Raw genomic sequence first — 25926 nt, forward strand, 5'->3', positions numbered from 1 at the left:
TCCATGTCCCAATCCTGAAGTCGCACAGGAAGTACGCGTCCTGTAAGTCGAGCGACACCATCCAGTCTCCTTGCTGCAACGCTTGAAGAACCTGCGCAAGGGTCAGCATCTTGACTTTCTCCCGTTTCAGGTAAAAGTTAAAGATTCTGAGGTCCAGAATCGGACGCAATCTTCCGGCCTTTTTGGGAATCAAGAAATACCGGGAGTAGCATCCCTGACCACTTTCCTGCTCCGGAACCACCTCTATTGCACCCTTCTGATGCAAGGCTAGAACCTCTTTCCGTAGGAGAAGCAGATGGTCTTCCGAGCAAGAACCTTGGCAAGGAGGGTAAGGGGGAGGAAACTCCCGAAAGGGAAGGGCGTACCCAGTCTCTACGAGGTTCAAAACCCAAAGGTCTATTGTGTAATAGATTTCCAAACCCGTAGAAAGTAGGACACCCGACCCCCCCACAGGACTTACATGATCCGGGATGGGGGATCTAGGGCTGCTTCCCTGAAGCCTCATTGGGAGCAGAAGAGGAGGAGGAAGAAGAGGGGTTGCGACCAGAACCTCTCCGACCCCTTTGCTTCCCTCTATAGGACCTATAGAAGGGATTCGGTTGTTGCTGCTGCTGCTGTTGGGGCTGTCGGAAGGAGCGAAAGGATGTTCTTCCGAAACCCCTAAACTTCCGAAAAACTGTACCCCTAGCAGGAGCCTGCAGACCCAAGGACTTTGCCGTCAATCTGCTGTCCTTAAATCGTTGAAGGGCAGAGTCTGCTGTCTCCCCAAACAGTTTGTCCGTCGAATGGCAGATCAACCAACGTGGCCTGAACATCCGCCGAGAATCCAGAGAAACTGAGCCAAACCTGCCTTCTTGCGGCTATAGACGACCCCATAATCCTCGCCACCGAGTCCGCCGTATCCAGCCCTGACTGGATCACCTGTCTGGCAGCTGCCAGAGTGTCCGCAACAACCTCCAAGAAGGACGACTTATCCCCCTCAGGCAACTTAGGGGCCAAAGATTTAATAGTCCATCAAGGCATGAACAACGCCCCAGCATGCATGTGGCATTAGATTATTTCAGCGCCATACTTCCAGAGAAGGACTTTTTGGCCGCCTGATCAGTTTTCTTGGACTCCCTATCAGCTGGAGACTGAGGGAAAGCACCCAAAGCATGTTTTGAACAAGCCTGCACAACTAGGCTCTCCGGAGATGGATGTGTAGACCAAAAAAAAAACCAAAAAAAAAAAAAATCAGGATCCCTTGGTGCAACCCTGTACCTTCTTGCCACCTGTCTGGAAACCGCCGGAGATGAAAGAGGTTTCTTCCACACCTCCAAGACCGGCTCCAAGATGGCCTCATTGAAAGGCAACAAAGGCTCCGAAGCTGATAACGGAGAATGCAACACCTCCGTAAGTAAGTTTGATTTGTACTCCACAGAGGGCAGCTGCAAATCTAAGATCTGCGGCCTTCTTAATCACCACATGATAGGGCGCCAATTCCTGAGGTGGAGAAGATCTAGCAGAAGTATGCTCCCACTCTGGGGTTGTATCCAAACCACTTGCTTCTTCAATTCCCTCAAACTCATCCGAAGAAGAGTCGACTTCACCTTCTTCCACCTCTGCTCTATATCTTCCTTCCTCCAAAACCCTCTGGGCCTCCCTTCTCGATCGAATCCGGTGGGCCGGCGTCTTACGCGGCGTCGGTGGAGCCATAGGTACCGGAGTCGGCGGCGCCATAGGTGGAGTCGCGGCGCCGGATGCGGTGCCGATGGAGTCAGTCGCGGCGAAGAAGGTACCGAAGTCTGATGGTCCATCCGAAGTCGTGTCGGATCCCCAGACGGCGCCAGAAACTGCCACGAAGGCGCCATCGGCATAAAGGGCAAAAAGGGAGCCTGAGCATAATGCTGCGGCACCCCTAGCGTATATGCCATCGGACCCACGGGACCAGTTGGTGCTCTGGATGGGAAGGCCGCCCTATTAAATATACCATACATGGCATTCAGAAAATGTGTTGAATCTGTACCTGGAGCCAGGAATTGAGGATAAGGAACAGACCCTGTATCCCTTTGTGGAGTCTCCGGCATCGGCTCCGCAGTGTCTTCCACCGGAGCCGCAGATTCATCAGGCACCGGAGCAGGCTCTTCCTGTTCTTGTTCATCCATAGAGACCTCCGACTCCACTCGAACCAGAGTCGACGCCTTATACGGAGCCGGTGACTGACCTGGAGCCCGCTTCGGGGGAAGGAGAACCTCGGAGACTTCGAAGGAGAAGGTGACAAGTCCTTGCTTCGACGCCGACGGGGCGAAGTCGACCTCGAGGACGGACGTCGAGAAGAATGCTTTCTCTTTTTGTGATGCTTCTTAGACTACCTCAAAGTCAACGACTCCCGCCTCGACTTCTCTTTTTTTCTCCCTCTTCTCCTCACCGATCTTCATAAAGAGCTTAGTCTTCCTCTCCTTCAGCGCCTTAGGATTCATCCTCCTACAGCACGCACAATCTTCTACATCGTGGTCCGAAGAAAGGCACCACAAGCAGTCTTGATGCGGATCAGTCATGGACATCAGACCTCCACATTCCCTACAGGGCTTAAAGCCCGACTTCCTCGAAGACATACCGAATTTTAAACAGTAACACAGCTAAACTACAAAGTAGCTAGAGAGCACTGGGAAAAAAACGCTGCGCGTAGACGGCGCGGAAAAAAGGGAACCGACGTCATCACGCCGATGTGGGCTTCTTATGGCTCGGATGACGTCGTACGGAGTCGCGAGCGGAGCCGATGCATTGTAACGTCGCCCATGTCGGCGTGGAGTGCTGGGAAAGAAAAGTTCCGTGGAATGCTGGCGCAGGGGATATTCACAATGTGAGGAATCCAGTGGCAGATGTATCCATCAGAAACATACTGATCATGGCCTGAACGTCTTGGACTCACTGCTGCAGAGGAAAAGCCATGCATTAGCCGGTCTGATTACCCCAATGAACTGAAGACTCTGCAAAGGTATCATGTGTGACTTCAGCTACTTTATAGTGACGTCTGAGGTCAAGCATTCCACCGTGGTCTGGAGATGATCCACAACACCGCTGCGAGCCTACTTTCAGCAACCAGCCTGGCTCCATTCTCTAGCTTCTTGAAAAGTCTGGCTTTAATGTAGCTGTAGTTAATTATACAAGGGGTTCTACTGAGATTAGGAATTACCATGAGTAAAAGTGTATGAAGACCATCAGGATAACAGTTTGCTCCTAAAGTGACTACATGAAAAAAATGACATGATTTAGCTGGACATTTAGGATTAGTTCTAGATTGTGGTTTTTTGATGCATTGTATTTTATCTTGGGATGCTGTTAATCTTATGGTTCTCGCAACCACAATAATTCTTTTGACTTGACTGAACTCAGACCAATGTGTTTGTATAAAATTAGCATTTAGTTGCATTTTATTTCTAGAACCAAGCCAGGCCTGGTGCAGTTAAGTGAAATACTTTGCAAGAATAATGCAGTTGAATACAGTTGAAATGCAGTCGAATTCAATTGGTTTGTTTACGGGTAAGTCAGTGAAAATTACTTTGTTACTATTGTAATTTTTTTACAATTACTATTGTAATTGTTTGTTACTTTTCCGATTACTTTTCTTTACTCAGTGCGGTATACCTAAATACCACACTGGGACATTCCCTGGATAAAAGTAATTAATGCAATTTGTTATCAAGACACTTGTATGCTTTTTCATAGAATTCCCAAGTCCACACTTCAAACTTTTTTTTTTCAGAAAAGCAGTTAATGCAATCCAATGGGTAGAAATTAAGTTATCGGTTTGAAGGGAAGTACTTTGAGAGTGCATCCTTGACCCTGGGGCAACCCTTGTTCTAAACCCAGAAACCCAACTCCCAAAGCAAAACACCCTCAACTGCACTAGGCCGGCCGCATGCAGAGTGCTGAGGTGCAATGTTAACCGATGGAGGATAGGGGCCTCCGGTTGGTGGCTGCTCACAAGCAAGCCACAAGGATGTGGGAGTAGAGCTCCTAAATTTAAGCTCAGGGCAAAGGGGGGGGGGGGGGGGGGGGGAGAAAGTCAAAGTAGCATACAAGTTGCACCCACAGCAGCACAGGGGCAGCCGGGTGCTGCTTTGGCATTGGGTGCCCGGTTTTCAATGAGGATTCACCGGTTGCAACAAATACTGCAGGCTCAGGAACTAAGATCTTCTGGTGGAGAGGTGAGTTGCGATATCATGGGATGCCGGGACAGTCTGTTGGGCCTCCCAAGGCTGTGGGGCATTGGGTGCAGGGGTGTCATGATGTCTGGTTTTTCTTACCGGCTCCGGTTGTGGCGATCCTCAAGAAAGGGGCTGGAGGCAGGTCAGGGATCACCAGATCCCAGGTCAGGACAGCCAAGGAGGCCGCCTCGTGGTGTTGAGCCATTAACTCGGGCAGTGGGCGTCCGGTGCAGACTTTGATTTGGACACAGCTAGAGTGTTGGTGAGCAAATACGGTGCTCACAGGAGACAGTCTGGCTGGGGAGGGCAGGTCTTCCGGGTTCAGTGGGGGCTGCTGGCTGCAGGACACCAGGATTTCGCTGGAGCAGGTAGAGGTCGCGACAGGCATATCGGGCTGGGGCGAAGTCAGTTGATGTGATCTTCCTTCAGCATGGCTCTTCGGTCCTTCTTGTATCTTACCTGAGACAAGGTTCAGGGTAGCCCTGAAATACTAAATTTAGAGGCGTTACCGGTAGGTACAGGTTGGTGCCAATGGGTCCCTTTCTTGGGGAGGGTACACCCTCTTATGCCACCTTCCAATGGGAGGGGGGCATAAGCCTCACTGTGGTTGGCTGCCCCCCCCCCCCCCCCCCATATCTTCAAGACGGCAGAGACAGAGTTGCGCTTCACCTTGCCTCCCCCACCTGTTCAGTGGGGGAGTCAGTCAAAAGTGGGCACACCTCTCCTCCTAACTTGGTTTTCCTGCCGATTCTCCCGCACAAAGTGGGTGTCAGAACCGGTGGCAAACTCCCATACCATATACTCTTTATGGCTTTACTGCACTTACAATGTCTAAGAATAGACAGACACTGTAGGGGTACAGGGATCATGCACCTATACCCTCACCACCGGTATAGTGCACCCTGCTAGAGGGGTGGCTCACCAATGCCATGGCAGTGGATTGTAGGCATGGCACAAAGGGATGTGCCATGTCGACTTCACTTTGCTCTGGACAAAAGCACGCAGCCTACAATGGCAGTTTGTGTGCGGAGATAAAAGGCCTAAGAGTGGCACAATAAGTGCTGCAGCCCTTAGAGGTCTTCCCTGCTCAGTGCTCTTGGTACCTTTTACAAGGGACCTAAAGGTGGCCAGAGTGGCCAATTGAGTTTTACAGTTTAGGGAAAGAACATAGGCACTGGTTGCCTGGTTGGCAGGAACCCAGGGCCCACTCAGTCAAAGCGCATCCACATTAGGCAAAATGTGGAGGGCAACCATGCACAAAGAGGCACTTTCCTACAGGAACCCAATGATCTTGAGTATCACTTTATATGGTTCTGTGGAGCCAGGGAGCTGAAGTGCAGTGAATATTTGCATCATGGCCACTTTGAAGGCTTTGGTTTGCTGCAGGTTTGGGAACGGCCCAGAAACTTTGGGGCACGTAGGGGCCAAAAGCAAAATTGGTTCTGTAGCCAGAGTTCTTGGAGCGAGACTTGAATTGCGACGCCCTCATGCATTCTCTTTTGAGTCGAAAAGGAGATGGGTTAGAGTCCTGCTTCGCTTTTATGCTTGAGTTTACACTTCCGCTTGCCAAGGGCTCAGTGAGAAGTTAGTCACAGGAGCAGCCGCAGGACAAAGTCTGGGCCCATGAATGAGCAGGACCAAGGTGGCAAAAAATGCTTGCTTCCTAATCTCAGAATGCCTTCAGGTGAATTTAGGACTTCGAACAGTGTCCAAGCTCATACACCAAAGTCACCTCACGCAAGTCTGTGACCAACATCTGCTTATTGCAGTAGCAGAATAGCATGAAACCAGTTTTTTGGGGGCATACCTTTCGTCCCACAGTGCAGAGCCATTTTGAAAGTCAACAGAAACAAAATCTAAAGTGGAGCTCCAGATCCACGTTACAAGGAATTGAAAGACAGGAATTTCAGTATGTGTGGCACTTCTACACAGCTTCCAGGGCGGTATGGAGCCAATGAGAAGCCACCTTTAAGCAAACAGGAGCACTACTGTGTATAGATCTTATGCCAGACTGGCTACTGGAGAATATCCCAATGGGAGCAGTCTGTAGCATCTACCAGAATAAAGAAATTGGACGGCGTTTTGAATACAAAATGTACATGTAGTCAGAAAAGTGTGTGTTCTTTAGAGGCAAAGGGAACTAGCCTTCAAAGCCTATTCCTAAAAGGTACTACTTGTAGTTGCGCTTAAATGATCTGTAAGCTCATGTCAATAATGTACAACTTGAAGAGTCCTTACTTACACTGCACGACATCAGTATGTTGAAACAAAGGATAGCAATACATTACCAAGACACCGGACACCGGCCACCTCACCTGAACCTCAGCGTTGCTTGTGCCGACAGCGAGGTAGTTGCCCTCCTTGATCCAGGACACGGAGGAGATGTACTCCTCTGGCCTTTCCATTTGCATGAGCAGGATGATATCTCCAGATGTGTAATTCCAGAGGTACACAGAGTCGTCTAGTGCCACAGCCAGACAGTTCAGTGCACTCCAGTCAATCAGGTTCAGATCTAGATGACAGAAGGACACCAGCACACCAAGTCAGATACACGTCCTGCACAAGGATGTACGACCACACACTGGACTGTAGACCAGACTGCCAGCAGTCAGAGTTCATGGGCTCCCAGTACGCAGAATCATACTGGTTTACAGCAGAGGGTGAAACTAGAATGATCTAGCAGAATAGATTGCAATGTGTGTACAGAATGGCAGATTCATTAAAATAGGTTTACAACAGAACCAGGTTAGGCAAGAAACTGCTTACAGTAGGGTACAAGGCAACACATTAAGGGACTAGCATTAGTGTGAGTTTATGGCAGAGCATACAACACAAGCAGAAGTAGACTTATATTAGAGGAGAAAGAAACATTAGGATGGTCTGAGAGGATTAGATTGCACTTCCAGTAAAGCAAAGGACAGACACAAAAGGCTTACAATAGTCATTCCGGATTTCTGGAGCATCAAGTATACGATCCGGCATGGAAGGGATGTACCGGCCAGGCTTCCTGCTAGATCCAGGAGTAGTGTTTTGAGAGTAAAGTACTTTCAAGTTGTTCTGATAGCCTGCAAATGTAGAAAGATGTATTGTTAATTTGCACCAATCCATAGATTCTCAAAGTACTGGCCGTGTTTTTAATTCAGTCTTCCCACTCTGGCCTAGAAGTCAGTCAAAAGCCATCCAAACCAGTCACTAGCTTACCTCTCCAACACTAATAGTAGTACACTTGAGGTACTTCCACTGCCAGCTTAATCGGTGTTCTGTTGCTTTAACCAAGAGCAAAACTAGACGTAGGGAGGGGAACTTGTCTTTCATGGTGATGACCAATGTTGGTCTGAGGACAGTTGAAAATCTCCATGTCAGCAGAGACTGATGCTGAAGCCATTGCCCTTTGAGGTACCTTTGAAGGAACCTCTTGTGCCACCTGTGATTGTAACATGTCCAATAGGAGAATTACCACGACCAGATTTAGGCCAGCATTAGAACCTTTATCTTAAATATCAGCTCTCGTGAAGACAGACGAAAAGCTGATGTGCAGGTAGTGTCTGAGATTGCACCAATTAAGTTTAACTGCTGAGCAGGGACAAGATGGGTCTCCTGCTGGTTTGTGAAGAAGCTCATGTGATAAAGCAGGGCCAGAGTGACTTCACTCACTAGTTCAAGTAATTATTAACATGCAGTTTTGCTATCTGCCAGGAGATTAAATGCACCAGAGGAGGCACATGTTCATGCTGCCTACAGCCAAAGAGTTTGAGTTGAAGATTTGACTTCGGACCATCTAGCGGTTTAACACCGAACAACAAACATTAAGTCTTGAAGTCAGTTTAAAGTGCAATTCTTCCTAAAGCATCTATTTTACTCATTGCTCCAGAGGTCAAATCTAACATTTCAAACCGGGTTGGTGACAAAAGCGTGGGGGTTTTCTAAGCTCCTGACTCAACACCAGCACAATAATTGACTGTCCAGCACAGAGCTCTTTCAATTAGTACTGTAATGCACACTAGAACTAAATACACCTCTGCCTTCCATGGTCCACGAACTCTGAATTGGAAAAAGCGGGTTCCACTTTTATACATGTAGAGGACAGGAAATGATTCACTGTCAGAAGAACCCAAATAGGTTCCAAATGTAATTTGCAGGCCGTTTAAACAACTTGTGTAGTGATGCCCCTCACAGCAGGGTAGGCTTCAGCTTGGACCACACAAAGTCAAACTTGTGAGCTTTCTGCACTTGGCTGTCAGCCACACTGAAGTGTGCTCAGGAGAAAGACATGACTGGCCTCACCAGAGGGGTTCCTTTCACCTTCAACAGAATGCAGTCTAACTCCCCACCCACCAAATTTCCTCACTACAGCAGCCCTTCTCCACAAAAAGTCTGAAATAAATTTAAGGACCTTATCCCCACTTCAATGTCTGCGAGGTTGAAATAACTCACCTTGCGGGGCATTCTGGGGTTGACCACTAAGACGAAGAATCTTTGCTTCCTCCACATCAAATCCATTTAGGTTTAGAGCCCAGGCTTTCTGCTGGTCCTGAAGCAAAGAAATATGGTTTAAGCTTCACTGTTCCAACAAATCAACACCATCTAAAGAGGATAGTACAGAGGAAAAGGCACAGAAAACCAAATACAAAGTTGTGCCCTCAGGTCTGCACACACCCCCAAACCATGGAGATTGAAAAAAGACAGTATAACAAGTCCAATAACACAGCAATTGAAACCTTAATCTCATTCATGGTCAGAAGAGCAACCAAACTGCCCTTCAGTGGCATTCAATGCTGTACAGCAAACTGAAACAGACTATCCAACCAAGTAGTAAGGATCGAGCATGGCTTGAGACACCAAGGACTACTGACGCAGATTGAGCGGGACTGCTCTGGTGTAGCACTTGCCTTCTGCGTAGGTGTGTTGTCAAGCGGTTCATTCTCTTTGGTCAAAAGGAAGCTTGCAACATCCATCTGCATGGTACTGCGGTTGGGAATATACCGATCACCCCCTGCCTTGGAAGGTGTGTTCTGGACTTTGCCACCAGATTTGCCTAAAACAAAAATAGAACATTAGCTCTTCAGGTAAAAGAAGGCATTCACTAAGCAACAAGCTCAGACTCTGCACACAAGACAGTCACCATGCAGGGTGTAAATGTGACGTAGAGGTCAGTCAAAGTGATTGCATTTATTGTGCAGTTACTTGCCTTGAGCTTGGACATTATGCAAAGTCAAACTAACCACTTATGCCTACACCAGTCTGCTCATTAATGAAAAGCATACAACCCCTGCAGTACCAGAAAGCATTGCAAAGGAACACCCAAACAATAGGTAGAGAGGATGGAGTGTTTTATAGTTGGAGGATTGGAAGGCAAAAGCATTTACTCAGTGCATACATGGGCAGAACTACTGAACAGGACAGCAGGCAAGGAGCCAATAGGCCAGTAGATCTGTAGTGAAATTTTATACATACAAATTTAGCAATAGCAGCTCTGAAGGTTCAAGTTACATACCACTTCCCATAAAAAGTTTAGGGATTTGTTAATAACTTGACCGAAGATGGAAAAGGTGTAGAAAACCTGAACAGTACATCTAGGTTTTTTTATTTTAAGTTTTTTTTTTTTTACAGTTTTCTGAAGAACCACATGGGATGGGGTTATCAAAATGTTCCCCATTTGATCAGGATTTCTCAATGCACAACTGCCAACAGAATCGTACCAAAGCTAGCATGTAACTGGAAACTTGGTGAGAAAAAGCACTATTTGGCATAAATCCATTAAATAGCTTGAGTAAATTGTTTTACAGATAGATGTCAGACTTTAAAGAGGTAAGTTGTAGCGACATCCATTTGTAGTTCACCTGGAGAACTGCTTGTACACTAGAAAGTAGGAAACCTTTTCAGCCTTCAGCCACTAAAGGAACCCGCATCCCGAGAGGATCCTTCATACTAGACATCTGAATGGCGCTTGATGCGGTGACCAATAACGGGTGCCAGATAATGTAGCATTGTATTTCATATGTTGTGACGCATGTGAGTATCAGTATCTTATTATTCTTATTGGATCTAATGAATTGAGCTGCACAGGCAGTATATGGTTTGTGCACGCTGGCCATGTTCGGAACGAGACTACACTGCACCACTATACATAGTGGCGGTCTCCATAGTCTTGTTTGGCAAAGTTGAAATACTCATGTTTGCAGTTTAATTTCAGTACAAGAAAGGTTGCTGGGTGGCCACAATCTGATGCTTAGACGTTCTAGATCTAGCTAAATGTACAGAGCAGGCAAATGCTTCTGTAAAGGTGTTGGGTGCTCAGGATTCGATCAAGAGAAGCATTTCCTGTCAGTGCTGGAGTTCAAGGATATAATCAACAATGAGCATAGGAGGACATAGAAGAACAGTTACTAATCCTCACGTGAACAGGCCACTTCAGGTTGGGAGCCAGTCAGTGACCACTTGGGCCCAGAGTGTCAGTTACCCATCAGGTCCAGCAGTCTCAGGGTCTGCTGTATTCGGTCCTGGCGCTGGGGATACTGGATTCTGAAGAGATGCAGTGAGTGTTCTTCAGGCCAGAATGGTATCCACAAGCATCAGGGGTCAGACTTGATCTCCCATGATGCACCAGTGGTGTCCAGTTGCCAGTGGCCAACTGGTCGTCCAGTCACAGCAGTTCCTTGTAGATAAGCAAGTCTTTTTTGGGGGACCAGAGTCTACTCTGACTTTGGTATTGGGCCCAATAGACTTGAGGGGGCACCCAGTGAGGGTTAAGATGGTCTCCCAGCAGGCACTACAGCAGTCAGGCATTCCTGGACAGCTGGGCTCAAACTTCGCTTTGTTGTCCTGAAGCTTAATAGGAGGCCAACTAAGCAGCCCTTGGAGTCACTTCATGTTCTGGCTCAAGCAGAGCTCTTTTCCATGAGTGGGCACTGCAGGTGCAGGCCACTTTGTGGGTCATTTGGGTCCAGCAGGTGCAGTCCAGTCTTTGGTACAGCCGCTTTGCTGGGTCCAGGGAGCAGCAGGGCTGTCTGGTCTTTTCCAAACTAGTTGTGATCTGAGGACAGAGTGCCAGGGGTACCACATTTATGCCATTTTCAGGTTTATGAAAAGTAAGGACTTACTAGCCAATGTGGAAACCTTTACCACCCAACTTCCTTGTGTTTTGGCCAAAACCAGAGTACCCTTCTCTGCATGGTGGCTCAGGTCTTCCCCTGTGAGGTGGCCTGGGAAAACCCCTCCAGCAGAATAATCCACTCCTCATGGAAAACTGTTACACAAGGGGGTTCCACCATCTGGAGGGGATACCAGCCGGTCTACACAAATGACCAGACAGTTTATGGTGTGTTCGCAATTTGCTTCACCAAGTGGGTAGCCTCTGAAGCTTGGGCCGTCTGTTGCAGCCGCCCGGCAGTCAACCCCCTGGAGGTCACACCTCCAACTGTTTTGTTTCCTTTTCACTTCACACTTATTAGCAGGGGCAGTCTGTCTTGAGGGTACAACAGCTGAGGACAGTTCAGAATGGCTACCAGAGGTTTGGGCAACAAAGCAGTGACTTTCTGAAGTCACCTTTGCCGTAAAAGTAAGTCAGACTTCAGCAAAGAGTCTGGTCTAATACAATGATTAATTTGACATCTTAAGTATCATGTTTGGTTGTCCCATATGAAAACTAGTACTCCGTGTGTGGGCTAGAGGAACTCCATGTTAGCCAACTATGTTTTTACTCTCAGGACATGTAAGGGGTAATTTCGACATGTCCCTTTTAATATCAGCACCCTGCCTTATAGGTTTATAAGGCCTACCTCATGGGTGGCTTAGATGTTAAATATGTAGGTTTGGCCATACCTGGCCAAAGGGTTATTTTGCCACAGAGGGGCAGGCTGGAAGCTACCTGGCTAGGCTGCGATGGCAGACCTAAAGCCAAGCTTCCCTTTGTAACAGTGGTTGATAAAGCTGGACCAGTGCAGGTTCGGTATTCCACTAGTGACACTGGGTACTTTTTAGACCATATACGAGGGACTTCTGGGCAAGTTCATATGCCAATCTGGTATTGGCCAATTGTACAAGTAATTTGGGGGGCAGAGCACATATACTGGGGCCTAGACAGGTAGGCCCAGTGCACTACAGAGTTGAAAAACCAGCAGTCTAAAAACTAGAGGGCGTGATCATACAAAACAGGCACTTTCCTACAAGTGGTGCAAGACAACTAGCTCATGTGAGGAGTGGATAGCCTGGTGCTCAAACAATTTACTCTGACAAATTGGTTGAACGGTTAATTGGACAGTCTTCAGACAGGAATTTCCACAAGAAGTTTAGGTGCATTGCATAGTTCTTGGCAAGATTTGCCCTGAAGGCATGAGAGGAAATTAGATGCAATTGAGTATTCAGGACACCATGGCATTTCAGCCACTGAGGCACCACCACAAGTTATATTGGTGGCTAAGAACCGATATAAAAGTCGAAAAACGTATCAATGTTTGCGAACCATCACTGCTTCATTGAGATTATCTGCCTTGCCAGAAAAATCCATAAAAAAGCAGTCAGATCTCTTTGGTCAGTCTGTAACCCTTCTAGGGCAAAGGAGGTTCTATTTTCCAAAGTGGAACTAATGATTTGGTAGAGTTTCCCTAATATTATATTGAACTTTATACCTGAAATTTGTCTATCAAGGTTGATGAGGAAAAAACAAACAAAAAACCCACAGATTTCAATGACTGAATACAATGAAAGCAGCTTTGTAGATTACTTCAAATTCATTGAAAGTACTAACAGGTTTTGGAAACAAGAGTTCAGACAATAGTAGTCTGAGCTGGAGGCAAGGAAACACTCAAGTTAGTGTGTAAACACTCCCCTCCCTCCCCTCCACACCCCCCAAAATTGGTGCCACATTTTGAATTACTGCAAGTAACAAAGGGCCAAGCAGGTTGACATAAGCATCTTTAAAGTCTATTGCACGACTGACTTGGAACAGGTTACAGGAAGTCAGAGAAACAGATAATCTGCGAAGCATAGTTTGACAAAGTTAGGACCAAAGACTTGTCCATATGTTCTGGAGAAATCGTTCTGATCAAAAAGCCATTGAAGGTTACTAAAGGCACTGAGTTCAGCAGCCTGGTCATGGTTGAGAAAATGACCGTTGTCTGGGAAATGGTGTTGGAATTAAAGCAGCGTGGTTCCCGTGAAGTAGCAACAAAGGCGGGTGCTACTGACTACATCACTAATAACACATTAAAACATCACAATTGACCACTTCAGCTGCTACACAATGACTTATTTGCATGTGTTTACCGAATGCATGTAATTGCACACAATCCATAGTTTGTACGCATTTGTCATCCAATGCCATTTACTGGCCACAATTAAAGACAAATAAGTTTCTAATTTTGAATGCAGAATTCCACTATCCCATGAAAGTCTTTCTATCCATGGGTAGACATAAGTAATTTCATTTGAGGTCACAGAAATTTGAGGGCTCCAATCGCTGCCCAACATTTGCCCGATAGTTTGTTTTACAAATATCAAAACATACAATAGCAGCAACCATGGAAAGAGTTCAACTAACCACCCTGATCAGCACACACATCTATCTGTTGATTAGATTTAACATGCAGATTATAGTGAAGTTGTGCTAAACGCTAGTGGAGCTCTGAATCACTGGAGAGTGAAAGTGAATTCGCTCAAGGACTGTTGGGATTACAGCCGTCAAGTGCTTTCATTGACAGAGGCTGCTCTGTACTAAGATTGGCAGGCAAGAGAGGTGCTGTATTAATGGAAATGGAGCAGATACCATGCTCGCAGAACACCATAGGCAAATATTTTAGCCATTAAAGTACTGGAGAAGTTAGAACACCATTACACCATCTCAATTCACAATGGCAACAATGGGTTGCAAGACCTGAATCGGTTTCCCCACCCATAGTCGAGAAGCAGGAGGAAAGAGTCTATGCACTCAGTCCACTGAAAGTGGGATTCATAGCTGTTCGCCTTCAGCGTAGGGCCTGCTCAGCTTAAAATACCGGTGCCCAGAAATGCAGTCTCTCACATCAATGTTTACTGTTCAAGCTGTCCATAGTTCCGACACAAATGTCCCCATAATGGTCAAAGACATGCACCCCGACTGCAAGTGTCCCAGCAGCATGGATATCTGGATCCCTGGTACTGATTTGTAGTCATGTGCAAACAGATCATGTATGAGTACCACGATCAGACTCAGTGATGCAGTCTTGTTACGACTGAGGGGTGCACCAAGCACTACCTTCAAGAGTGGTAGAGGGCTAGTGCCCTTACATGGAGTTAAGTGACATGAGCATAGTTGGGGCAGCATACCACTCTTGTATTTCATCAGACTAATTAGACTAAACAGACCTTTTACCCGTGTCACCTGATGTAAAGTTCCATGGTTGTGTGCTGAGCTCACCATTGGCCTGCATGCAATGTGTGTAGCAGCACAGAGCACATGATGCATGCCGGGATGTGTCCTAGAGGATGGTACAGAACATAGGCCTGTGGGCTCTACTTTGGATGCCCAAGGGCCTAGAAAGGCTAGCCGAGGGGGAGGACTGCAAGCCCCAGACAGGGGATTTATATTGGCAACATTCCAGAGGTCTGAGTTGGAAGCACAATGAAGAAAGGAAAAGCAAAGAATCCTATGTAAAAACCAAAAGGTCTGATTCCGGGAAGAGTTACTGGTTAGTGGGGTCTGGGCTCATGGTCCGGGCGATGGAGAAACAGATATGGCTGGCAAGGTGGCCCTAAGAATAAAGAACCACCGAAAGAGTGCGAGAAGTGGACCAACACTGGGTACAGCTAAGAAACAGTACCTGGGCCATGCTATGGGGTGGGACAAACTGATGGAGGGGAAGTGAAGCTAGCACTTACTGACTAAAGAAACGAGGAACACCATGACAAAGTCAATCAATGATACGGAATGGGCAACTCTTAAGTACTCTGCAAGTAAATTAAATGTATTGCAAGCAACAGCACATGAGCTGTATACAGCAAGACCTAAAAAAGGAGGATACTCCTTAATACAGAAGGATAGGATTGCTTCATTTGCAACTGCAGCCTACACAGTTCAGAGGAACCAAGCATAGCAGGCTAGACAAACTAGAAGTTATGAGTGGCACAGCATGATCTTCTGCACATTTAGCAGTACTTTTACAAAAACATTGTTACCTTCATACCCCCAACATGTTTTAGAAGACTCATGTTGATTCTCCCAGGGTAGCAGCAAGTAGCTTTAACAGGCTGTGTCCAAATGATTTCCCATGACTACATGCAAAATGCTGCACAACTCTAATAGTTGAAGTACCTTACAGCATGTGCCTCATACTACAGCACATTAACAAAAGCACTGCATATATGCGGCTACAGTACAAATTAAGTGTCTTACCTGGAGTCTTAGAAGGAGTTTTACTGGAGCTCTGCGACCTGTTGACTGTTTTCATGGGTGAAATTGTGCTTGTGTTCATTGAGGTGGAGACGATGCTGGTAGAACTGCTACTGCTGCCCTCCTTGGCCTTGCGCTGCCATCGGGCAACAGCAGTGCCAGTGACTATGGGGGTGTCCAGCTTCAAGATACTATTGAGGTCATTTTCAAACACAAACTGCGCCATGATTAGAGTATGGAGACTGAAAGGAAAGGAAAATAGTTAAGTCCAAGTGCAGATAAGGTCTCAACACAATTAAGATGGAGGAGGGAAAAGAAAATAGTGACTGGGCCTAGAAGCAATTTACAGTATTGCAAGGCCTAAACCAGGCCTCTGCTTCCCAACACAATACAAACAGGTGTGTTAAAAAATATATTATAAATCAAGCAAGGCACAGTCTACCCAGCCAAAAGAGGATTTAAGTAATCCATAACCCAGATTACATTTTCTCAAAGGCAATCTGTTTTTAGCTACTACTACATTTGTAACAGATCCCGTACATCCGTTTTGCCAGTATTAGTACAGCCCTCATTACAATATATCATGTCAGCTTCTTTTAAAGATTTACATTTCTGGTTCATATGAAAGTTGAGCGCAACAGAAGATTCACAGCCATTCACAAGGACTCTTCAGTGCATGGCATGCATGACACTTCAAACGGTCCTCCACAATCCATTGTGTTAATATACCCAGCAATGCTCCACGTGCCAAAACTAGATGCTGATCTGTAACCACTCAAGCCCTCCCTCTGCAAGATACGGATTAGATATTAAGTTACACCATCCCACCATCTATCCTCCTAGATGGTCTCTTAAAAATTGAGGCACTTTTTGGCTAGGGTATAAGCCCTGGTCAAGCAATAACCACAATGCTAATCCAGGTAAGGCAAACCCTAAATTATCCTATACTCACCCTCTGGTAACTTGGCACAGAGCAGTCAGGCTTAACTTCGAGACAATGGGTAAAGTATTTGGGCAACAATTAAACTAGTGAATCAGTGAAAACCCCACACAAATTTTCCAAACCTAGTTAGAATTGATAAAACAAGATTAAACGGACAATAAGTTGAAGGTATTCATTTTTTAAGAATAACTAAAATATGGTTTAGAAACCGAAGCACCCCAGGGGATATCAGATCACGCCAGATTGGGTCAAAGTCAAAAGTGCAGGCTGACTGATGGAGCTAGCTACAGGGACCCAGTAAGGCCCACTGACCCAAAGTACCTTAAATCCTGTTTGTGGGGTGTTTGTGTGGATCTGTTTCAGTTGCACAGCAGAGGCGATATGTCTGATGCGACTAGGTCGCAGTGCAGGTCTAGATGCATTGAGGATACTGTTGGTAGCGCTAGCGATGCAAAGACCTGTGTCAAGGACGCAGCATAGCAGAGACGATGTGTTTTGTGTGAGCACTGAAGCTGCAATGTAGAGGTTGTGTCGTCAGCAAGGCTACCGTCAACGAAGATGTGAATAGCTAGTGCTGGGAAAAGAGGAGTAGTGGCACTTACAAATATCCTGTCCCAAAATGCAGCGTCAAGTCTTGTGATGGGTCCAATCCATGAAACAATGGTGATCGGTCAGTTCTGCTCAAAGACGTGGCGCTCAGCTGAGGAGATGTGTTTGTTCTGCTGAGGGATGTGTTGCTCCGCAGAGGATTCATTGGTTCTGCTGGAGAAACACTTAGGCCCACCTGCAAGGGTCCAGGACTGGGGTGGCAACACTTGTCAGGGTAGACTCAGATGGCACAGTCTAGGTGCAGAACCACGTTGGTTGAAGTCTTACCTCCTTGAGACTTCAAATCAGGAGGCCAGCCAGCTAGCCGTTTTGAGTCCGTTCAAGTGATGCATTCTAGTCCCCTCACCCAGACAAGAGGGCAGCAGCTCAGCACAGCAAGGTCAGCAAAACAGTAAAGTGGCAGTCCATTCACCAGCACAGCACTCCGTCCTGGTAGTAGTCTTCACAGTTCTAGAAGTGTACTGAGGCGGTGGTGTCCAGTCCAGGGCCTAACATATGGATGGCTTCTGTGTGTCAAAAGGGTCGTTTGGGCCTGGCAAAAGGTTTATTTTGCCAGGTCAACTTAGCACGTTTAAAAATGCACACAGACTGCAATAGCAGGCCTAAGACATGCTTGAAGTGCTACTTAAGTGGATGGCACAATCAGTGCTGCAGGCCCACAAGACATTTAATTTACAGGCCCTGGGTGCATGCAGTACCACTTTCCAAGGGACTTAAGTAAATTAAATATGCCGACTTGGGATGTACCAATATTATCATGTTTAGGGGCGAGAGCACTAGTACTTTACCACTGGTAAAATGTGCAAAGTCCTAATACAAGCAAAAACTAGGTCAGGAAAACAGGGAGGAAGGCAAAACGTTTAGGGGCGACACTGAAAAGGGACATGACTCTACAACAGACCCATGGTACGACTTAAAACTACAGAAGAACCTATAAACTGCTACGCGGTCCCCAGCAGCTTGATATCTAGAGAAAACAGTAAAAGAAGCCTCTGTGACCTAATTTGCAACCATATTCCACAATTATTGCAATTCGCTAAAAACAAAGACCACTAATGACAAAATGAGGTCAGTAGCATAACTCCAGAAAATGCACTATAAAGTGCCCAGGGCTATGAAGGATCCGGACATTCTCGAAAGGAAACTACAGGGCCTGAAAAATCATGAAAATGTTACTGGACCTGCACTTGAATAATCTACTTAACTCATTTTACAGTCTTTCTTCCTTATCACATTTGAGAGCACATTCAAATATCAGCGTCCAGGATTTCTGCTGTACAAAAAAGCTTGTTTAATTAAATAGGATGTAACCCCACTTATGGCCTGTCCCTATACACAGAATGTGACGATATGAAAACAAGATTTAAAGGCATCATTATAGCCCCTTAACTTTGAGTGAACAGAACACCTGCTCTTTGTCAGCTCAGCAGAACAGGCGAGCAGACCCTAAATATAGCTGGCCATGATAAAATCTGACTCGTCATAGCAAGTGGGCAAGTAGATTTCTCAAGGCCTGCACTAGACTTCACTAGTTATACAGGACATGTGCCCACTTTAGTGCCCTCAACTCTTCTTTGCCAGCAAGATACAGGAGTCTGCTACAGAAGACTCAATTCGCCCAGGCTTCGACCGAGGAAATTCCCTGTGTTGACCTACACGAATTCTAGGCTAGACACTGCAGTATTATCAACCAGCCCTCAACTACACGCTATTTTCACTAAAGCCCTGCTCAGAAAAGAAGATTGTTCAGAGCACCAGCCCTAGACCATGCCATCCCTCCAAGCAACATGGCTCATCTCCATAAAGATTCAAGTAACTGTAATAAGTGCCTTTGCAACAAAAGCCGATTTCCATGTCAGACTGAGAATAACTCTACCCTATTTATGGCAATCTCAAAATCAGAGAGAAATTGGCAGGGGTCTTTTCTCTGCATCCTTACACAATACCAAAAGTGCTACACAAATCAAACTGATGCCCTGTGTTCACAGGAGCATACAGGATTCATTAGAGCAACTGCCCAGGTAAATGACGGCGTGGTCTGTGCCATGGTAGCCATGCTCAGTTCACCATGGACTGAGCCGTTCAGCACCAGAGAGTATTCCTACTTTAATCCCAAACTCTGAACACCTCGGAAGGTACTGTACCCATTAGCTCCTAGCTCTCCACCAGCCTTCCTTGCAAATTGTAAGGCCTACAGATAAAGCCTACCTTGTCTAGATGCGCTTCCCTTCACTGCTCTGAACTTGTAACGGCCAAATCTCTGCTTTACTGATTGCCTTCCCATATGAGTCTAAATGCCAGAGGATCCTTTATTAAAAAAAGGATACTAGTCAGTTCTGCTTCCAGTTAACCTTTCAATAACCTTCTCAATTTTTGAAAATGCCTCAATGAATTGCACACAGTAACCCTCCAATCTACTCAAACATCAAATGCATCACAATATAAAGCATCCTTTTCCTAGCTCACAATGGAACCTCACACTACCTTTACATGTCTGGAATAAGTGTATGCTACCCTATTCCCATTACCCAAACACACCTTCTTAGTAGAAACACAGCCAGAGTGACTGCACATCTTCCTAACACACATCGAATGGCGAAAGGCCCAGTGTAAACGGTTCACTTATTAAATATCATAAAGCTAGCTTTGAATGGACTACTGTTGCACTCACTGTAGTGGGAATAGTAGTTTTTAACCCTCTGCAATCCAGCATTTTCCCTACTGTTGCACTCACTGAACTGGGAATAGTAATTTTTACCCTTCGCTATCCAACACATTCCCAGCTTTTGCACGCACTGGAGTGGGAATAGTAATTAGTTCCCACCCTATTCCCCTATAAACCCACACCTCGCTAAGGAAATAAAAACCCAATTCAATAAAAAAACTACAACATTAACACATAATAAAAATACAAACAATTCTCATACAAAATACTAAAATACATCGATATTTGTACCTAGATATTCTAGCTCTGCACCGTCTAAACTATTCCTTAAAGGAACAGGACATTGCTTTTATCCTATTCAACCCATGCATGCCAATCTTAACAAGTGTACTGCTCCAATGCGTCAAATTGAGTGGTTTAACCCAAAGCCACCCTTTATTTGCTACATACCCAACAGCCAAGCAACACTCTGCTTCCAAATTCTCAGACATGCTCTTCCACTAATGCACCCCAAGTGACTGCCATTCAATGTGTGTGCACACAGGAGGATTTGGACCCCACCCCCACTGTAAAATCCAGTTTTCCCATTCCCTATATTTTGGAACTAGTGTCCTGATTGCCGACAGTGGAATGCGGAGAGGGAATGATATAATAGTATGTTGGTGTATGGTGACAGAGTAAGCTGGGGGATGGGGACAGCTGGAGGGAGGATGGAGCTCTAAGTGACCTACTTCATGTTGCTGTAATCTAAGGGCCTAATGTGAAATAAAGAAGTTACTTCAATGGTTCTATATCCCTGATGATATCATTGCCTTCAGTTCACCCCGACAACACAAATTAACACTGAAGACCACTGAATGATGCACCCCAAGCCCTAGGACTAAGTGGTGAGTGGACACCTCATTTCATCTGCATCTTTAATCCAAGACCATATGCAAGCCAACCAATTACACTACTTCACCCATTTAAAACTGCACCATGACCCTTAGAACTTAACTACACGCCCTTCCCAACTATCACCAAACCCTGAAAGACAATAACCATACAAGAGCTCATACAGACAGTTGGCAGTGGCAACTTTGGAAAGTGAGGTTAAGCTCTCATTGCAACATATTCTCTGGTGGAATTTTGCAAATAAGTTCTTGATCTGTGACATTCTCACAGGAGTCATTTCACAGGGTCAGTACTATAAATTGCACAACCAATCCAACATGCCTCCTTTGGATATCATTCAAGTCTGTTGGAGGTATTTTGACTCTACGGAGGGTGAAGAGGAGCCTAAAGGCCAGACACTTGTATGATGAGAGAAGAGAACTCTACTTTCTCTTTGCAGGAAGCTTAGCATGGGTGGAGAAACTGCACATAAATAAACACATTACGCACATGCCAACAGAACATGTATGTTCAGGAACAAGTGCAGATATGGGTTACCTAGGACATTTTTGGAGTTGGGTTTTAGTCTAAAACCGCCCCCCCCCCCTCAACTAAAGAAAGTCAACTTTAAAGAGAACTTAGTCAGATATTGACCAGACCAAGCATTAGTATTCAAATTATTTGTATACCTCATTACAAACTTAGAGTGAGCATAGACTTCTACCAGATTATACAAGTCCGCTATCAAAAAGGCAAAGAAAAGGCACTATTCAGGTAGAATTCAAAAAGCTAAATATGCAAATAAAGAATGAAAATACTAAATGAATTTTGTAAACCAAATTGCCTAGAAGGAACTCAAGATTTCACAGACAAACTGGCAAATCATTACACGGACAAAGCAGACACGTTTGACTCATACTTAAAACAGAGACAAAGCAACTGCACTAACCCTTTTACAAAACAATCCAAGAATACTCCAACTCATCTTCTCCATTTCTTCGAACACATTTCACACAATTAATTTTTGTGCCTGGTCAAAGCAAGCAGGCCTGCTGGCAGCCCTTCAGACCCCTGTCCATGGCAAACGTTCAAGACAATTCTTCTAACAACCTCTGCTGCCACTCCAATAAGAAGAATCATAAACGATTCCTTGACTAACGGAATATTTCCAGAAAAACTCAAAACGTCATACACGCCCTTTACTGAACAAAACAAATATGGACTCGCTGAACCCCGCCAACTACAAACTGAAAAGTTGGCCTGATATACGCTGTCCACTAGTTAAAGTGGGCACCCTATATCAGTCCAAACAACCCCTTATGGTGATAGGTTAAAGACAACCTTTATTGAAAGCTATCCTAGTGGTAGTTATGGAGAGCAGCCATCAGGCTAAGTCTTGAAGGAATGTAAAGCAGCTTGTTTTACCAGTCTATAATCTTTTGAATGATCAAATGAAAGGACAACCACACCAGGTATATATTTAAAATATATGTATTAAAATAAAACACACCCCTCTAGTCTCTTTAGGAGGCTGGAGTTCGAAGTACTTAAGTTAAAAGTCAGTATTCAACAGTAAAAGCACAATAACACGTTTGGGCCCTAGGGGCGTACCAAACCATATACCAATAAAGTGGTATAAGAAACACGACTGAACTAGACACAAGGCCTAGAGCCTGTAGAAGTGCTTGGACCACAAGCAACCACCCAAGGCAGTGACACAGGGAACACATGCAGTGTGAGAACACAGCAGCGAATCGTCGTTCACTTCTATGGGGAAATTCGCGGTTGGAAATTAAGATTTTATGGACACTTAGACGACAACAACAACAAGCAAACCATTTTGGACTTAGAGGTGTCTAGGGTCAACACCCACAGGAGCACCGGAGTACTCTAATGACCACACCCAAGGAAGCCGGGTGCATAGGTGTCAAATGGTGTTGGTCGCGGCGTTGTTTTCAATGGAAGCTGGCAAAGAAGTGCTGCTGCCGTGAAGAGGAGAAGTGTCCTAAGAGATCCGAGCCTGGATCGAGGATGGAAGGAACCTGAAAGCAGAGGGGACAGAGTCTGGATCACTTACCAGTGACACGATGGACCAATGCCCACAGATGTCGGGTGCTTCATGTGAGTTGACGGGTGTCTTGACTCTGCAGCCACGAGGTCCAGGAGGCGTCGACGACGACCAGGAGCTGGATTCAAGCTGTCCCACGAAGTCTGTCGAGTGCTGTGGTGTCAGTGACCAGAATGGACCCAACAAGCCTTGGCAACGGCAAGTCAAGAGGAAATAGAAGACGTCGGTGCAGACTACCAAGGCCTGGGGGACTCACCCAGAGAGGTAAGTCAAGGCACACCTGGAGCAACCAGGAAAGCCCAATCAGAAGAGATATTGCCTTTGTGGGGACCCACTAGCCAACCGGCTAGCGATCGCGAAGGAGCCTCGAGCAGTCGCACTGGAAACTGGCCCACGGGTCACTCGTGGAGTGGAGGCCAGAGATAGTCGGTACTGTAGATGCCCATGGCTGGGCTTACACTGAGCCCAAAGCACAACATCGAGGAAGACCAGGAAGATGATGGAACTGCTAAAGTTCATGATGTCCAGGGGTCACAGTTACAAGTCACCCACGATAGCCATGGGCCTCAGCTTTGCTGTGGACTCAGGGTAGCCTTGGGGAAGTCTGAAAATCCACCTCTGGTGATGCAAAGACTTGGCGTCCAGCGGGAGCTTCAGAGTTGCAGACCAGACAGTTGCTTCATGGGTGCCTGCCAAGCAGGGGAGTCACTCCTTGACCCCAAGGGAGATTTCTTCAGTCTTCTAGCGAAATTAGAAAGTCGAAGGTCCAGGATATATGTTGCAGAGTTTCATCCAGGGCAATCTAAAGTCCCAAGGACTGGGTTCCCATACTTCTACTAAGTTTGAGGATTGAACATACTCTAGGGACCCATCTATGGGAGGGTTTGGAAAGAGGGGTGGTTACACCCATTTCCATTGTCCAGTTTCACGCCAGAGATGGGGCAGGTAGCCCCTGCAATCGGTTTGAACTGGACTATGCACAGGGACATCAAGTGTGCCCCTAGTGCAGGACTTCAAAGCACTAGAGAGTGCTCCCGCCCAGCCCCAATACACATCTGCCTGTCTGGGGAGGTGGTTACACCTCCCTGGGACCAGAAACCTATTGCCCAGGCCTCCCCTGCCGGAGTTTCGGTCAGCAGCAGGAGGCCAGACCAGTGTCTGTAGCAGTGGCATCCATTTTGTGATTCAATCACAAGAGAACTCCACACGATGTGTGGAGGGGGGGAACTAGAGGCGTGGGGTTCTAGGATCAGCAGCCTCCAATATTAAATGTTCATCACAAAAGAGCTGCTCCCAGTGTGATAACCCAAAGCGAGCTACAAGAACGTCGTGAGTGTGGGCATCTCACAAAAAGATACGGACTGGTCTCACACACCACCTGGTGTCATGCTTCATCATTGACCAGTCCTCGCCCTCCAAAACCTTCGTTTGATGGAGGACGGGCATACACTTGACAACAAGGATGCACTTCTAAGTGATGGAGTGGGGGCCCGTGACTATGAGTGAAATTAAAATTAAAAATCATTATAGTAGTCAGTAGCAATTCTTTAATGTGAAGTGAAAACTATACGATATTAAAATAAGAGTGACGGTAATTGGGATATTTATTGGTCCCAACCGTCTAGTGAATGATCTCGTGGGTGGTCGACATGTTTCTGCCTGGGTGGCCCCGAAGGGTCCGCGGCATTCATCAGGACCTAAATAGAATAATAATGGGCTCCGTTCTTACCACAATTGGTAATGTGTCACCACTGCGGGAGTGTGGTATGGGTCACACTTCACCGTCTAAGGGATGCTTCCAATAGTGAAGCCTGAAACAAAGTTTTAATAAGAGACAATGTAACTCGCTGGGTCAGTTGTACCTGTAAAAAGGAAAAAAGACAAAACAATGCATGCATTGGGTGTCGTGCGTGACACAGGTGTGTGCGTGACTCAGTGGCACTCTATTTGTGGACACTAGTACGAAAAATTGTGGTGGTAGAAAATGCTGCCACCAGGCTTACCCTAATAATATGGACAAGTAGCCTCATGGGAGAAGAGGTGGAGAAGAGAACCACAACTGTGTTTCCTCTGTAAGAGAAAACATTTCAGACAAAAGCGTTTTTCAATTCGGTCACGCCCCCTGGCCTCAGCTCCTCCAATCAGAGCGGGCCTTTGATTTCCCTTCACAGCATAACCTATCAGAGCACCTCACCAACGGCGCATCATCGCCTGCACGATCATTAAGATCCCAACCATTGGCCGGCAGGACCCAACCCTCTCCTCGTATCTCGAGCGTCTATTGAGGCCTTTACACGCCCCATTCCGACATTCACGTTCCAGGCAGCGGCGGCCGGGGACACCGGGAATTACCCACGTGAAATCGATTCTGGCTAACTGCTTCAATTAGACACGGGGTTGACAGCCGTTATAAACCCCGCCCGCTCCCTGGCATTTGCACATCCGGGAGAACGATGAGCGGACGCATAGGTGGCAGGACGCGATGATCGCGAGTAACAGTAAGAGTATGCCTGAAGTGTGTGGTGGTAGCGCGAGTAAGACAGCATGAGTATGTGGTATGTGGAAGTAACTTCACTCGTCTTTTGAGGCTGGCTATACATGAGGATTAATCGCCTTTTCACATAACGCTTTTGTCTGAAATGTTCTCTTACAGAGGAAACACAGTTGTGGTTCTCTTCTCCGCCTCTTCTCCCATGAGGCTACTTGTCCCTATTATTAGGGTAAGCCTGGTGGCAGCATTGTCTACCACCACAATTTTTCGTACTAGTGTCCACAAATAGAGTGCCACTGAGTCACGCACACACCTGTGTCACGCACGACACCCAATGCATGCATTGTTTTGTCTTTTTTCCTTTTTACAGGTACAACTGACCCAGCGAGTTACATTGTCTCTTATTAAAACTTTGTTTCAGGCTTCACTATTGGAAGCATCCCTTAGACGGTGAAGTGTGACCCATACCACACTCCCGCAGTGGTGACACATTACCAATTGTGGTAAGAACGGAGCCCATTATTATTCTATTTAGGTCCTGATGAATGCCGCGGACCCTTCGGGGCCACCCAGGCAGAAACATGTCGACCACCCACGAGATCATTCACTAGACGGTTGGGACCAATAAATATCCCAATTACCGTCACTCTTATTTTAATATCATATAGTTTTCACTTCACATTAAAGAATTGCTACTGACTACTAGAATGATTTTTAATTTT

The 25926-nt window shown here is 46.2% G+C and overlaps 1 protein-coding gene across 3 annotated transcripts in view; it reads right to left on the minus strand.

Annotated features, from left to right (window-relative positions):
- Positions 1 to 25926, minus strand: part of CDC20 (cell division cycle 20) — a 53782-nt gene that overhangs the window by 18341 nt on the left and 9515 nt on the right. For all 3 annotated transcript variants that reach the window (XM_085602973.1, XM_085602974.1, XM_085602975.1), the window contains exons 2-6: positions 15559 to 15797; positions 9080 to 9225; positions 8625 to 8721; positions 7127 to 7255; positions 6506 to 6702 (exon numbers count right to left, since the gene is read on the minus strand). In XM_085602973.1, coding sequence (XP_085459099.1) covers positions 6506 to 6702; positions 7127 to 7255; positions 8625 to 8721; positions 9080 to 9225; positions 15559 to 15781 — 792 coding nt within the window. In that variant the 5' untranslated portion in view covers positions 15782 to 15797. The remainder of the gene's footprint in view (positions 1 to 6505; positions 6703 to 7126; positions 7256 to 8624; positions 8722 to 9079; positions 9226 to 15558; positions 15798 to 25926) is intronic.

This window comes from Triturus cristatus, chromosome 4_2 (assembly GCF_964204655.1).
Source record: "Triturus cristatus chromosome 4_2, aTriCri1.1, whole genome shotgun sequence".
NCBI classification, from domain to species: Eukaryota; Metazoa; Chordata; class Amphibia; order Caudata; family Salamandridae; genus Triturus; species Triturus cristatus.